This window comes from Ascaphus truei, chromosome 6 (assembly GCF_040206685.1).
Source record: "Ascaphus truei isolate aAscTru1 chromosome 6, aAscTru1.hap1, whole genome shotgun sequence".
Classification (NCBI taxonomy): Eukaryota; Metazoa; Chordata; class Amphibia; order Anura; family Ascaphidae; genus Ascaphus; species Ascaphus truei.
In genome coordinates this window covers 18,981,596-18,999,143 of record NC_134488.1, presented here as the reverse complement: position 1 = coordinate 18,999,143, position 17,548 = coordinate 18,981,596, and the positions used below count along the sequence as shown (strand labels likewise).

The following is a 17,548-nucleotide window of genomic DNA, read 5'->3' as shown; positions in this document are numbered from 1 at the left end:
CTGCGCATGTGTGGTGGGGAATGGGAACGATTGCGCATGCGCTGAGCAATGACTGTGTGTTGTCAGGCGGTCACCTTCGCGCATGTTCGGAGGTGGAGGAAGCACAGATGCATGTCCCTTGTATGCATGCGTGGATCACGTATAACGGCCTTGTGACCAGCGCAGGAAGGGGGTACTGCAGCGGCGAGTACTGGAGTTGTGTATGTGCATGTGCAGGAGATTTTGGCCGGCGCTTCCACACACACGCAGCGGCGAGTACTGGAGTTGTGTATGTGCATGCGCAGGAGCTTTTGGCCGGCGCTTCCACACACACGCAGCGGCGAGTACTGGAGTTGTGTATGTGCATGCGCAGGAGCTTTTGGCCGGCGCTTCCACACACACGCAGCGGCGAATACTGGAGTTGTGAATGCGCATGTGCAGAAGATTTGGCCGGCGCTTCCACACACACGCAGCGGCGAGTACTGGAGTTGTGTATGTGCATGCGCAGGAGATTTTGGCCGGCGCTTCCACACACACGCAGCGGCGAGTACTGGAGTGGTGTATGCGCATGTGCAGGAGATTTGACCCGACACTTCCACACAATTGGAGACATGCGCAGTGAGTAACTTCCGTTATTATTTCCGCGATTATTTGCAGGTTTTTTCCCCATAAGAATTTTGTGGATAGCAGTGCCATGAAATAAGTTTCACTTCAAAACATTTATATTGCTCTGAGGAGCTGCAACTATGGACATGTTATTATCTATGATGACTAAATAGATCATCTTTGCTAATAATGGTGTATTGCTCTTTTTTGACTTTGATTGCCACAGGGTTATTTTTGGATGGGCTAGACTCTTCAGCTCAGCCAAGATCAGTTTCTAGTGGGCACTGTTTTTATGTCTGTGTTTGACTGACTTTAGTTACATAGGTAATGTTAAATTACATAGTTACATAGTTGATGAGGTTGTAAAAAAAGACATACATAATAATAATAATAATAATAGCATGTTCTTGTTTTACGTAGCTGCGAGTTTTACGTAGCGCTTTACAGAGACATTTTGCAGGCGCAGATCCCTGCCCCGTGGAGCTTACAATCTATGTTTTTAGTGCCCGAGGCACAGGGAGATAAAGTGACTTACTCAAGGTCACAAGGAGCTGACACTGGGATTGAACCAGATTCCCCTGCTACAAACTCTCAGTGCCAGAGTCATTACTCACTGAGCCACTCCTCCCTATCGATCTACATCTATCAAGTTCAACCTATGATAAATTTAGACAACAGGGACTTATCCTATATTAGTTGCCACTCATTTCTCTCATTTGCCCTTAAAGAGCTAAAGGGATAATTCCCCATAACACACTTCCACCTTTGCATCGACAAAGGAAATGTATACAAAGTCTAAGAGTTACTAGGTAAGATGTATTTGTTAGTACCAGAGCCCCACTGGCAGTTATACTCACTTGTGAGCGAAGTCTTTGAGTGGTAGGGCTAATTTTATGTGCTCAAGGATTTTGGGCAGGTAAGTGCGAATTTCAGACCTCACAGCGACAGAGATGAGTCCCAGAGCCTGGAAGGCCACGGTGCGCTCCTTTTCTTTCCGCACGCAGCCCAGCAGGTGGCTCATGGTATCCGGGAGGTATTGATCTGCTAAGGAAAGCACACAGAACCACTCAGGACACAACTGGGAAGGACTGAGACCCCAAACACTGAGACAAGTGTACACCTTATCGAGTCCTCACCTGTAAAAGAAGAGGCCCTGAATGCGGCCAAACGTGGGAGCACATTCAAAATGGTCATCTGGATTAGGGGGCTCTTGCTGCTCCGGCACTTTAGGACCCAGCGACAGATCTGTAAAGGAGCGGAGGAGAGAGAGTTCCTTATTCGGGGCATTTATGGAAATGGGAGTATCGAGGGAGAAGGATTCAAATATTCTCCTCACCTGATCAAACTTCTCCTCCATAAGATCCCGGCAGCTGCGACTCTCCACCAGGGTAGATTTGGCCGGCATGGGGGCAGTTCCATATCCCAGTATCCCCTGTTGCCCAGTGTACCCTAGGAGGCCCAGCAGAGCATTGGAAGGCTGGGGTTGCACAGACTGGAAGCTGGTGAAGGGGGTAATGTGACGTGGCTTTGTTCCGAAGCCCATGAGGTCCTTGCAATGCTTGTCGTGTACCAGCTGCTGCTGTGTGATCTCTTCCATCTCCTCTCTCAAGCGCTAAGAACCGAAGGACAACGGGGTGAGATTGAACAACAAACTCTATTTTGTTTTCCCTACAATGCTGATGATGCCCCTGTGCTGTAAAACGTTACTGCTGGTGAGGCCTACGATGTATTGTGCTGACATGTATTGAAGGACTCTCAAACAGCATCATATGCCACGACAAGAAGAGCGAGTGTGATACTGTACATAAACCATGTCAAGAAAGTCGTCTTTTATCCAACAATGCTCAATGTCAGAAACTCCTTGGCTGGCAACATGCCCGGTAAACATAAGTGTTTACAGGGGATAAAACCTGAAACCGTGACGGTTTATAAAGAATGCCACGTATCCAGCATGGTGAATGTCAGCAAGTACTATTCATTACCCAGCAATAAATACTAATCAGTAAGGTTAAGCAAGACCCCCAAAAATTGCACAATTACCACATTAAGAAATATATCATTATGGAGATATTTATCACAATAAATAATCGTTAAGTAGGAAAAAAGGCCATAACTATTTCATTTTTAACGTAAAAAAATAAATCAATTATAATTTGTATGGTATTTCGTTTGAACACTGATTACAATTTAAGGTGGTTTTAAAGAAATATATTATAATATATAAAACGTTGTTACTTCCACCTATCACTGATGATCAGAGATATAGGCGGGGAAGGGTTTTGAGGGACGGGGAAGGTTGCGCGGCCACCATTGAGGGATGGAGCGTAAGGATGGATGCCGGGATCCCTTTTACAGTGGAAGATGTTCATTTTATGAGGCTGCCGCGTCTTAAACTGCATGTCACCACCTGTCCCTAAAATGTAATCGACTCCTATAGGTGACTGATCGTAGAATCACCATAAAAAAAATTATCATCATCACGATAATATCAGTATATTGCCCAATTGTCAGGAAACGACTGCGGCTTCGAGCAAATATATTTGACACAGGGTTTCTTCATTATATGATTCAGATTTACACGTCCTGTGATCAAGGTCCTGCAGCCTCTCAACGTTGCCCTTGGCCCACAGTCCTTACCTCCCCTTCCATGCTGCTGATCCTCACTAACTCATTGATGATCAGAAGGGCTCCATGGATTCGGTCATCGCGGTTCATGCCCTTCTCCTTAGACAGCGTCTCGTCGAACCCTTTCTCAGCTTCCTCAAAGGTTTGCTGAATGAAACGTATAATCAGTAGTTAAAAAGACCATGAAGACAAGTGGCCCATCTCTTCGAGAGAAGGACAACATTCAACTCTTCCTAACACAACCCAGAGAATGGATCACAGATGGGCATTTGCTAATTAGGCCTCGGATATAGTAGGCGCGCGAGCAACGTAGCACATGGCGCCGCGCGCGCCTGCAGCTTGAGCAATCCATGGCCTATGGGATTTCTATGACGCGCGCGACGGGGAGGTGGGGCCGTGATGCCACGGGGTTGGTTCGCCCTCATTGGCTGAACCACACACGTGACCCGTGACAAAAACAAAATCATTTGTCTGCGGAAAAAATCTGCCGCTCCGTCGCGCTTCCTCGTGCGCGCACTATGGCCGGCCCCGTAGATCCCCTGCATTTTGTTAGAGCCGCACACGCCATCGCCCGTACCATGGCCGCAGCCTTATTCGGAATCAGACACTGATGCGTTGAAAGAAATACATAAGACAGAATAATATTGGTAGTGTAGGACCTACTGGAATGGGTTTCTTACCGTGACGTGGTTGCAGGCTTAAAATGGTTTGGTTGAACTAAATGACCCATACTTATGATGAAAGAATATAGATAAAATACATAGCAAATGTACTAAATAATTTGTCATCTGTAGCACTGGGTTTTGTTGTACACATTAGGTCTGGGGTGCACAAACGGAGGGGCGGCGGTTACAGAGGTCTCGCACTCTTTAAATGAAATACCGGGGGAATGCGCTAGGCTTCTGTAACTTCCCTTACCTTGGCTTCCAGCGACACGTCGTCATGGCAACGCAGCGTCGGCTGGTCACGTGACGTCATGTTACCATGGCAACATGACGTCACGACTCCCGCAGCATCATTTGACGCTGGAGCTGAGGTAAGGGGTGCGGGGGGCGAACAGGGGGTGCAGGAGGAAAAGTTTGCCCACCCCGGCATTAGGTCACTATCACAGCAGCACTCCAATTGACACAATATATATATAAACAATGTAGTGGGTTTGGATGTTGAGATTGCGAAGACTGTGTATGTCACAGTACTGAGAATGGATCACAGATGAGCATTTTTTGATTTTCGTAATTAGACACTAGCAGATATATGGGGCACCTTCATGTACATACAAAGAACAGGGGCAACCCAAGAAGCATGCAACATTGTAATCCATAAAGAGAGACATATATATCATTTTTATTTATTTTTGAACAAGAGAAACAAACCTGCCCATCAGTGTATCTTCTTCTTCTTATACTATATTAGTGAAAGTGAAAGCACTGTATGTTTGCCTGCCTGCCTGCATGCATGCCTGCTGGATGTCCGGTGTCCCTAGCGGCAATCTCATTGGTCCCTTGGCCCGCCCGCCCCCGCACACCTCTCATTGGCCTCACACACTCACACCACCCCCTTGGCCCGCCCCCCACACCTCTCATTGGCCTGAGGCGGAGTGACGGGCCAAAGGTCCAAAAAAATAAATAAAACACACACACACACACACACACACACACACACACACACACACCTCTCTCCCCTCTCCAAATCACCTCTTCCCCCTCCCCAGCGGCATCACCTCTTCCCCCTCCCCAGCGGCATCACCTCTTCCCCCTCCCCAGCGGCATCACCTCTTCCCCCTCCCCAGCGGCATCACCTCTTCCCCCTCCCCAGCGGCATCACCTCTTCCCCCTCCCCAGCGGCATCACCTCTCCCCCTCCCCAGCGGCATCACCTCTTCCCCCTCCCCAGCGGCATCACCTCTTCCCCCTCCCCAGCGGCATCACCTCTCCCCCTCCCCAGCGGCATCACCTCTCCCCCTCCCCGCTCCAAATCACCTTTCCCCCTCCCCAGCGGCATCACCTCTCCCCGCTCCAAATCACCTCTCCCCGCTCCAAATCACCTCTCCCCCCTCCCCGCTCCAAATCACCTCGCTTCCCGCAGCTGCCACGCGGCGCGTAAGATGGCGGACCCCCTTCCTCCCTCGCGGCGCCGAGTCAGACGGTGGCGGCGCCCGGAAGTACAGGTAGGTGTCGCTCCCCACCTCCGGCGCCAAACGGAACTGAGAAAGGGCGCATCAACTGAGGTGTGTGTGTGTGTGTGTGTGTGTGTGTGTGTCACTGTCCACTGCCCCCCCTCCTATCCACTGCCCCCCCCTCCTGTCCACTGCCCCCCCCTCCTGTCCACTGCGTCCCCCCTCCTGTCCCCCCTCCTGTCCACTGCCCCCCCCCTCCTGTCCACTGCCCCCCCCCTCCTGTCCACTGCCCCCCCTCCTGTCCACTGCCCCCCCCCTCCTGTCCACTGCCCCCCCTCCTGTCCACTGCCCCCCTCCTGTCCACTGCCCCCCCCTCCTGTCCACTGCCCCCCCCCTCCTGTCCACTGCCCCCTCCCTCCTGTCCACTGCCCCCCCCCTCCTGTCCACTGCCCCCCCCCTCCTGTCCACTGCCCCCCCCTCCTGTCCACTGCCCCCCCCTCCTGTCCACTGCCCCCCCCCTCCTGTCCACTGCCCCCCCCTCCTGTCCACTGCCCCCCCCCCCCTCCTGTCCACTGCCCCCCCCCTCCTGTCCACTGCCCCCCCCCCTCCTGTCCACTGCCCCCCCCCCTCCTGTCCACTGCCCCCCCCCTCCTGTCCACTGCCCCCCCCCTCCTGTCCACTGCCCCCTCCCTCCTGTCCACTGCCCCCCCCCTCCTGTCCACTGCCCCCCCCCTCCTGTCCACTGCCCCCCCCCTCCTGTCCACTGCCCCCCCCCCTCCTGTCCACTGCCCCCCCCCTCCTGTCCACTGCAGGAAATGCAGGGGGAGGAATCCATGCCTTTGAGGCGCCCCCCCCCTCCCTTTGACGCCCCCCCCCTCCCTTTGACGCCCCCCCCCTCCCTTTGACGCCCCCCCCCCCTCCCTTTGACGCCCCCCCCTCCCTTTTACGCCCCCACCCTCCCTTTGACGCCCCCCCCTCCCTTTGACGCCCCCCCCTCCCTTTGACGCCCCCCCCCTCCCTTTGACGCCCCCCCCCCTCCCTTTGACGCCCCCCCCCCTCCCTTTGACGCCCCCCCCTCCCTTTGACGCCCCCCCCTCCCTTTGACGCCCCCCCCCTCCCTTTGACGCCCCCCCCCCTCCCTTTGACGCCCCCCCCTCCCTTTGACGCCCCCCCCTCCCTTTGACGCCCCCCCCCTCCCTTTGACGCCCCCCCCCTCCCTTTGACGCCCCCCCCTCCCTTTGACGCCCCCCCTGCCTTTGACGCCCCCCCCTGCCTTTGACGCCCCGCGCGCACACACTGACTGACTGCCGCACGCACGCACACACTGACTGACGCGCACACAAAGCCTGACTGACGCACGCACACACTGACTGAGGCACACACTGACTGTGTGTGCGTCAGTCAGTCTGTGTGTGTTTGTGTTTCTGCCTCAGACTCACTGACGCGCGAGCAAACACACAGTGACTGACGCACACACGCTACATGAAGCTGTAAAGGAGGGAGGGAGGGGGGGGACTGGATTGATGTGAATGGGGGACAAACAGAGAGAGGGGGGAGGAGAGAGAGGAACGGGAACATTACATCCCGGGCAACGCCGGGTCTCTCAGCTAGTATACTATATTAGTGAAAGCACTGTATGCCTGCATGCATGCATGCCAGCCTGCCTGCCTGCTGGATGTCCGGTGTCCCTAGGGGAAATCTCATTGGTCCCTTGGGCCGCCCCCGCACACCTCTCATTGGCCTGAGGCGGAGTGACGGCCCAAAGGACACCCCCGCACACCTCTCATTGGCCTGAGGCGGAGTGACGGCCCAAAGGACACACAGGGACACAAACACACACACAGGGACACAAACACACACACAGGGACACACACACACACACACACACACACACACACACACACACAGGGACACACACACAGTAGGGGGGGGGTGTACATTAGCAGCATTGTATAACCCGGGGGGGGGGGGGGCCTCACATACCCGCCTCCGCCTCTTCCTCCCCGAAATCAGCCTCCACACCGGCGCGCACCTCCTCCTCTCCCCGTGTCTCCCGCGCTTTCAAACACCCCCCCCCCCCCGGCGCCGCTACAGTGAGCGGAGGAGCGAGTGCCCGGGACACAGCGGGGGAGCGGCAACAACAAGCTGCCTCCCGCCTCAGTTCCACGTGGGAGCGGCCGGACGGGTGAGTGAGTGGCCTTCACCCACCCCTCACCCCCCTTCAAATCACCTCCCCTCCACCCCCCCGGCGCCGCTACAGTCAGCGGAGCGAGCGAGCGCCCGGGACACAGCGGGGGAGCGGCCACAACAAGCTGCCTCCCGCCTCAGATCCACGTGGGAGCGGCCGGACGGGTGAGGGAGCTGCCGGACGTGTGAGTGAGCGGCCGGACGGGTGAGGGAGCGGCCTTCACCTCCCCTCACCCCCCTTCACCTCCCTTCACCTCACCCACCCCTCACCTCCCCTCACCTCCCCTCACTCCACTTCCCTTCCCTTCCACCTCCCTCCACCCCCCCTTCACCTCCCCTCCACCCCCCTTCACCTCCACCCCCCTTCACCTCCCCTTCACCTCCACCCCCCTTCACCTCCCCTTCACCCCCCCCACCTCCCCTTCACCCCCCCCACCTCCCCTTCACCCCCCCCACCTCCCCTTCACCCCCCACCTCCCCTTCACCCCCCCCACCCCCCCTTCACCTCCCCTCCACCCCCCCTTCACCTCCCCTCCACCCCCCCTTCACCTCCCCTCCACCTTCCCCCCCCTTCACCTCCCCTCCACTCCCCCCCCCTCACCTCCCCTTCACCCCCCCCTTCACCTCCCCTCCACCCCCCCCCTTCACCTCCCCTCCACCTTCCCCCCCCCCTTCACCTCCCCTCCACCCCCACCCTTCACCTCCCCTCCACCCCCACCTTCACCCCCCCTTCACCTTCCCTTCACTCCCCCCTTACAACCTCCCACCACCTCCACCCCCCTTCCCACCTCCCCCACCCCCCTTCCCAACTCCCCACCACCTCCCCCCCCTTCCCCCCCCCCCTTCCCACCACCTCCCCCCCTTCCCCCCCCCCCCCCCCTTCCCACCACCTCCCCCCCTTCCCCCCCCCCCCCCCTTCCCACCACCTCCCCCCCACCCCCTCCCCTTCCCACCACCTCCCCCCCACCCCCTCCCCTTCCCACCACCTCCCCCCCACCTCCCCTTCCCCCCCACCCCCCTCCTTCCCACCACCTCCCCCCCACCCCCCCCCCCTTCCCACCACCTCCCCCCCCACCCCCCCCCTTCCCTGAGGCGGAGTCACGGGCCAAAGGACACACAGGGACACAGACACACACACACACACGTAGACACACACACACACACGTAGACACACACACACACGTAGACACACACACACGTAGACACACAGACGTAGACACACACACACGTATACACACACACACACGTATACACACACACACGTATACACAAACACACACACGTAGACACAAACACACACACGTAGACACACACGTAGACACACACACACATAGACACACACGTAGACACACACACACACACACACACACACGTACACACACGCACGTAGACACACACACACGTACACGTAGACACACACACATGTACACGTAGACACACACACACATGTACACGTAGACACGTACACACACACACACACACACACACGTACACGTACACACACACACACATGTACACGTAGACACGTACACACACACACATGTACACGTATACTCACACACATGTACACGTACACACACACATGGAGACATACACACACACACATGGAGACATACACACACACACACATGGAGACATACACACACCCACATGTACACATACACACACACGTATACACTCACACACGTATACACACAGGTATACATACACATAATGTATACACACACACACATGTATACACACACATGTATACACACACATGTATACACACACACATGTATACACACACACATGTATACACACACACACACACGTGTATACACACACACACGTGTATACACACACACGTGTATACACACACACGTGTATACACACACACACGTGTATACACACACATGTGTACACACACATGTGTACACACACACACACGTATATACACACACATGTATACACACACACATGTATACACACATACACATGTATACACACACACACATGTATACACACACACACACACACACACACACTTATACACACACACACATACAATGTATACACACAAACATGTATACACACACACAAACATGTATACACACACATGTGTATACACACACACGTATACACACACACAATATATACATACACACAATGTATACACACACATGTGTATACACACACGTGTATACACACACACACGTGTATACACACACACACGTGTATACACACACACACACGTGTATACACACACACGTGTATACACACACATACGTGTATACACACACACGTGTATACACACACACACGTACACATACACACACACACACATGTATACACACACACACATACAATGTATACACACAAACATGTATACACACACACACCCCAGCACCACCACATCAGCACACCGGTATGCCCCCCCAGCACACTGGCATTCTCGCCTCCCCACCATTCCCAGCCCCCATCAACACCATCAGCACCCACACATCGCCACCTTTGCACCTCCCCCATCGGCACACCCACATCCGCACCCCCACATCAGCACCAAACCCTCCCAAATCAGCACACCAATACAATCACCATCAGTACAGCCACAGCAGCACTACCACCGCACATGGGCCGCGTGGACCACTCCCCACCCAAATGCCACACCCACACCACAAACATCCCGGGCAACGCCGGGGCTCTCAGCTAGTATACTATATTAGTGAAAGCACTGTATGCCTGCATGCATGCATGCCAGCCTGCCTGCCTGCTGGATGTCCGGTGTCCCTAGGGGAAATCTCATTGGTCCCTTGGGCCGCCCCCGCACACCTCTCATTGGCCTGAGGCGGAGTGACGGCCCAAAGGACACCCCCGCACACCTCTCATTGGCCTGAGGCGGAGTGACGGCCCAAAGGACACACAGGGACACAAACACACACACAGGGACACAAACACACACACAGGGACACACACACACACACACACAAACACACACAGGGACACACACACACACACACACAGTAGGGGGGGGGTGTACATTAGCAGCATTGTATAACCCGGGGGGGGGGGGGGGCCTCACATACCCGCCTCCGCCTCTTCCTCCCCGAAATCAGCCTCCACACCGGCGCGCACCTCCTCCTCTCCCCGTGTCTCCCGCGCTTTCAAACACCCCCCCCCCCCCCCCCGGCGCCACTACAGTGAGCGGAGGAGCGAGTGCCCGGGATACAGCGGGGGAGCGGCAACAACAAGCTGCCTCCCGCCTCAGTTCCACGTGGGAGCGGCCGGACGGGTGAGTGAGCGGACTTCACCCACCCCTCACCCCCCTTCAAATCACCTCCCCTCCACCCCCCCGGCGCCGCTACAGTCAGCGGAGCGAGCGAGCGCCCGGGACACAGCGGGGGAGCGGCCACAACAAGCTGCCTCCCGCCTCAGATCCACGTGGGAGCGGCCGGACGGGTGAGGGAGCTGCCGGACGTGTGAGTGAGCTTCCGGACGGGTGAGGGAGCGGCCTTCACCTCCCCTCACCCCCCTTCACCTCACCTCCCCTCACCTCCCCTCACTCCACTTCCCTTCCCTTCCACCTCCCTCCACCCCCCTTCACCTCCCCTCCACCCCCCCTTCACCTCCACCCCCCTTCACCTCCCCTTCACCCCCCCCACCTCCCCTTCACCCCCCCCACCTCCCCTTCACCCCCCCCACCTCCCCTTCACCCCCCACCTCCCCCCCCACCCCCCCTTCACCTCCCCTCCACCCCCCCTTCACCTCCCCTCCACCCCCCCTTCACCTCCCCTCCACCCCCCCTTCACCTCCCCTCCACCCCCCCCCTTCACCTCCCCTCCACTCCCCCCCCCTCACCTCCCCTCCACTCCCCCCCCCTTCACCTCCCCTTCACCCCCCCCCCTTCACCTCCCCTTCACCCCCCCCCCCTTCACCTCCCCTCCACCCCCCCCTTCACCCCCCCCTTCACCTTCCCCCCCCCTTCACCTCCCCTCCACCCCCACCCTTCACCTCCCCTCCACCCCCACCTTCACCCCCCCTTCACCTTCCCTTCACTCCCCCCTTACAACCTCCCACCACCTCCTCACCACCTCCCCCCCCTTCCCCCCACCCCCCCCCCCTTCCCACCACCTCCCCCCCTTCCCCCCACCCCCCCCTTCCCACCACCTCCCCCCCTTCCCCCCACCCCCCCCCTTCCCACCACCTCCCCCCCACCCCCTCCCCTTCCCACCACCTCCCCCCCACCTCCCCTTCCCCCCCACCCCCCTCCTTCCCACCACCTCCCCCCCACTTCCCACCACCTCCCCCCCACCCCTTCCCACCACCTCCCCCCCACCCCTTCCCACCACCTCCCCCCCACCCCCCCCCTTCCCTGAGGCGGAGTCACGGGCCAAAGGACACACAGGGACACAGACACACACACACACACGTAGACACACACACACACACGTAGACACACACACACACACACGTAGACACACACACACACACGTAGACACACAGACGTAGACACACACACACGTATACACACACACACACGTATACACACACACACGTATACACAAACACACACACGTAGACACAAACACACACACGTAGACACACACACACACACACGTAGACACACACGTACACACACACACACACACACACACGTACACACACACACACGTACACACACGCACGTAGACACACACACACGTACACGTAGACATACACACATGTACAAGTAGACACACACACACACATGTACACGTAGACACGTACACACACACACATGTACACGTATACTCACACACATGTACACGTATACACACACATGGAGACATACACACACACACATGGAGACATACACACACACACACATGGAGACATACACACACACACATGTACACATACACACACACGTATACACTCACACACGTATACACACAGGTATACATACACATAATGTATACACACACACATGTATACACACACATGTATACACACACACATGTATACACACACACATGTATACACACACACACATGTATACACACACACACGTGTATACACACACACACGTGTATACACACACACACGTGTATACACACACACATGTGTATACACACACACATGTGTATACACACACACATGTGTATACACACACACATGTGTATACACACACGTGTATACACACACACATGTGTATACACACACGTGTATACACACACGTGTACACACACATGTGTACACACACACACACACACACATGTGTACACACACACATGTATATACACACACATGTATACACACACACACATGTATACACACATACACATGTATACACACACACACACATGTATACACACACACACACACACACACACTTATACACACACACACATACAATGTATACACACAAACATGTATACACACACACAAACATGTATACACGTGTATACACACACATGTGTATACACACACACGTATACACACACACAATATATACATACACACAATGTATACACACACATGTGTATACACACACGTGTATACACACACACACGTGTATACACACACACACGTGTATACACACACACACACACGTGTATACACACACACACACGTGTATACACACACACATGTGTATACACACACATACGTGTATACACACACACGTGTATACACACACACACGTACACATACACACACACACACATGTATACACACACACACATACAATGTATACACACAAACATGTATACACACACACACCCCAGCACCACCACATCAGCACACCGGTATCCCATGCCCCCCCAGCACACTGGCATTCTCGCCTCCCCACCATTCCCAGCCCCCATCAACACCATCAGCACCCACACATCGCCACCTTTGCATAATGTATACACACACACACATGTATACACACACATGTATACACACACATGTATACACACACACATGTATACACACACACATGTATACACACACACACACGTGTATACACACACACACGTGTATACACACACACGTGTATACACACACACACGTGTATACACACACATGTGTACACACACATGTGTACACACACACACGTATATACACACACATGTATACACACACACATGTATACACACATACACATGTATACACACACACACATGTATACACACACACACACACACACACACACTTATACACACACACACATACAATGTATACACACAAACATGTATACACACACACAAACATGTATACACACACATGTGTATACACACACACGTATACACACACACAATATATACATACACACAATGTATACACACACATGTGTATACACACACGTGTATACACACACACACGTGTATACACACACACACGTGTATACACACACACACACGTGTATACACACACACGTGTATACACACACATACGTGTATACACACACACGTGTATACACACACACACGTACACATACACACACACACACATGTATACACACACACACATACAATGTATACACACAAACATGTATACACACACACACCCCAGCACCACCACATCAGCACACCGGTATGCCCCCCCAGCACACTGGCATTCTCGCCTCCCCACCATTCCCAGCCCCCATCAACACCATCAGCACCCACACATCGCCACCTTTGCACCTCCCCCATCGGCACACCCACATCCGCACCCCCACATCAGCACCAAACCCTCCCAAATCAGCACACCAATACAATCACCATCAGTACAGCCACAGCAGCACTACCACCGCACATGGGCCGCGTGGACCACTCCCCACCCAAATGCCACCCCCACACCACAAACATCCCGGGCAACGCCGGGGCTCTCAGCTAGTACTATATATTATACAGCAGCTATATTCCTCCTAAACATAATCCTATTCTTACCTTGTACCACTGCGGTTTCTGCATCTCCTTAGGCTCACGCTGCGTTGTTAGGATTAAACAGGCTCTCAGGGCTGCCACGGCCCCCTCCCGGATCGCCTGCTTAGAGTCCCACACAGCAAAGAAGATGTTATCAAAGAAGGGCTGTACCTGCTGGAAGAAGAATGTGGGGGCACTGACAGCCAACTCCTTCAGGACAAGCACCTGGACAAGGACAGATAGACAAGACACATCAGTGCAGTGCTCAGCATTGGCCCTTTCCCCTGACTTCTTTGAACTTGAAGCACTTTATGAATTGAGTAACTTCCCAAAAGGTCCCTCTGAGCTCTCCATATTTCACATCAATTTCATGTACATGTAAAAAAAGACACGTCCATAGGACTACAAAGGTAAATAGGATAAAAATCCTCTCTCTGCTATGTAGTAACAAAGGAGGGAGAGGGAGTAGGGGGTATGATACCTTTTATTGGACCAACAAGTAGTTGATACGTTACAAGCTTTCCAACCTCTCAGGCTCCTTCATCAGTTATTACAGAAATCAACTGATTGTTTCTGCCACACCTGATGAAGGACCCTGAGAGGTTCAAAAACTTGTAACACATCAACTACTTGTTGGTCCAATAAAAAGGTATCACAACCCCTACTCCCTCTCCCTCCGTTGTTACTATATGGAGTGAGCAACAGGGCTACCAACCTTACTTTGCCTAGCTATATTCTAATTCCCTTTGTACTTGTATAGGCACGTCTAAAATTAATACACAGACAACCGTCTACATGTTTTATTAAATTACTTTGTTTATAGATGTGTGTATGCCACTGCAAAGTTCAGCTCTATAGACTATAACTACATCTATGACGAACTCTCATGTTGGTCCAGAAAAAGGCATTCCCCACCTACAACAAATCAACACTGTTCTGAACAGTAACTTCATCCAATACGGCATGCACCGTATGAGTCTGCTCTCTCACCGCAGCGTGTCTGCGCCCTTCGTTCCGGTCAGCTCCCAGCCACTCCAGCGCGCGCTTCACCTCAAACTCCACGTATTCGGCCGTGAAAGTGTCCCCTGCCATAGCAAGGCGACCCATGGCTTTGGAGGCCATCTCCATGACGACTGGGTCGTTGGAGGGGAGGAGGTTACGCAAGTAGTTGGCAAACCTGCTGATTCGGGTGGCATTTCCTCCCTCTACTCCAATCAGGCTGACTGTGGGCAGAAGAGGTGGGTGAGGACGCAGGGCGCACTGTCTGCTACGTCCTACAGATTACATTGCACCATGAGCCCACATAACCAATATGATCACATACCAATAGCAAGAATGCCGCCTTTCCTCTCGCTCACGTCAGAGCTGGAGACAAACTCAAAGATAAAATGATTGAGTTCATCATAGAACTGAGTGGCCTCCTCTTGGCTCACCTACAGAGGGAAGGAGGACTCGTTTAGGACGTGGCAATTTCACAAAATGCCATCACGTTACCTTCTTTCATCCTCATCAACAAGCTTGTCGTCCAACGGTACAGAAATGGTGTATTTGAAGGAATACGGCGAAACAATTATTATTTAATGACATTCCTAAAAATGAAAAAAGTCTATGTGAAAAGCAGAAGAGACAGCACTCAATCACATCATATAGTAACACTCACAATATGGAGATGAATATCCAGATTCCCTTCACACAGTGCACTTGGGAGATGAAGGAAGTTACCCTTATTCATGAAGGAACATGCAGCGCGAAGTTTCAGGCCTTCACACGGCCTTCCATCGGGAAGGTGTAAATAGCCCATGTACCAGCCTGAAATGTTCCTCTGCCGTGTGGCGTGTTCCTTCATGAATAAAGGTCACTCTTTCTTCATCACCCAAGTGTACGGTGTAAAGTCAATCTGGATATTCATCTAGAAATGGCGAGGTTACGATATGATGGGATTGAGTGTTCTCGCTCGCTTCTGCCCGTCACATATGCTATATGAAGTCTCACCACACTTAAAGGGACAAGCAGCGCCCCACATTTAGAGACTGCCTTTCTCTCCACATGGAGGCATTCGGGACTTGTTCCCTCATTATTCTAAAAATGTAAGGACATAATAAAAAACAAACTCGGCAAAACTCGGCAAAGCTCGGCAAAGCTCGGCAAAGCTCGGCAAAGCTCGTGGTGCTAAAGACTGTATACAGGACAATTGATGTAATATGATGATTATTCCTGTGTGATGCCTGGAGTATATATCTTGAATTGGGCAGGGTACTGGGTGTGGTATCCCGGTTGGTAAACCAGCAAAAGCGGCACTCAATAAATTGCCATCAGCATGATGTGTGGGGAGGATCCCAGTTATGGTCTATGATTGGTAAGCCAATTTATTATACTTCTTTAAATATGTTGGTGATGATGGGATGTGTATGCCTTGATAAAGTGCTCTGTGTAGCACGAAACATGTTGGTAGGGGAATGCCTTGCCATTTTTCCATTCTTGACCATTAAATATTTTTATGGATAACGCACTTTCCTCCTAACTTTTTTTGGGATATTTCCGGTTGTGCTCTGCCATTCTCTCTTCTATTGCACATAATTAAAAGTATGAAGGAAATATGCTGTGATATTTAACCACTATGCGTTACGGTTATGCTTTTTGTTCTACAGCTGCAAAGCTCTTGCGTTTAACAAATAAATCTTTGCGGTCGTACTGTCAAACATCACCAGAATGCCACATTCTTAGGCTCTTTCACGACAATGAATAGTTGGCTCGCACCAATGTGCCAAGCCACTAAACCAAGTGCTAGAAGGTCCTAAACCAATTTACAAACCGGGGGTTATGCTCCTATTTCCACCAGAAAGTCAATATTACACATTTGTTTTCTCCTTCTAGTTGTCTGACACGACAGAAAACGATTTATAGCATGGAGCAGTCGTGACCTGCTCTGCTATAGCCCTGTCAATAAGGCATGTTGACATTAAGCCCTTTGCTGCTGGAGGGGTTACCAACGCATTGCTTCGCAATGAGCTAATGACCCCTCTTCTGGCTGAGAAGGGAAATAACTGAACTAAACCATTTGCTAAACTATGATTTAATTGGGGAAGACGACTCTAAAGTATATTGAATAAGGGGTATTAGTGTCAGTTTCGTGGCAAGTTCCAGAGACCCTTGCAGGGCATGAAATACTAGTCTGACATTTGCCA

General features: G+C 53.1%; 1 protein-coding gene across 3 annotated transcripts in view; it reads right to left on the bottom strand.

Annotated features, from left to right (window-relative positions):
• The window catches only part of MTOR (mechanistic target of rapamycin kinase), a 130,202-nt gene that overhangs the window by 95,362 nt on the left and 17,292 nt on the right, over positions 1-17,548 (bottom strand). For all 3 annotated transcript variants that reach the window (XM_075603483.1, XM_075603485.1, XM_075603484.1), the window contains exons 3-9: positions 15,688-15,796; positions 15,354-15,586; positions 14,388-14,588; positions 3,223-3,357; positions 1,922-2,197; positions 1,722-1,830; positions 1,443-1,629 (exon numbers count right to left, since the gene is read on the bottom strand). In XM_075603483.1, the coding sequence (XP_075459598.1) occupies positions 1,443-1,629; positions 1,722-1,830; positions 1,922-2,197; positions 3,223-3,357; positions 14,388-14,588; positions 15,354-15,586; positions 15,688-15,796 (1,250 nt within the window). The remainder of the gene's footprint in view (positions 1-1,442; positions 1,630-1,721; positions 1,831-1,921; positions 2,198-3,222; positions 3,358-14,387; positions 14,589-15,353; positions 15,587-15,687; positions 15,797-17,548) is intronic.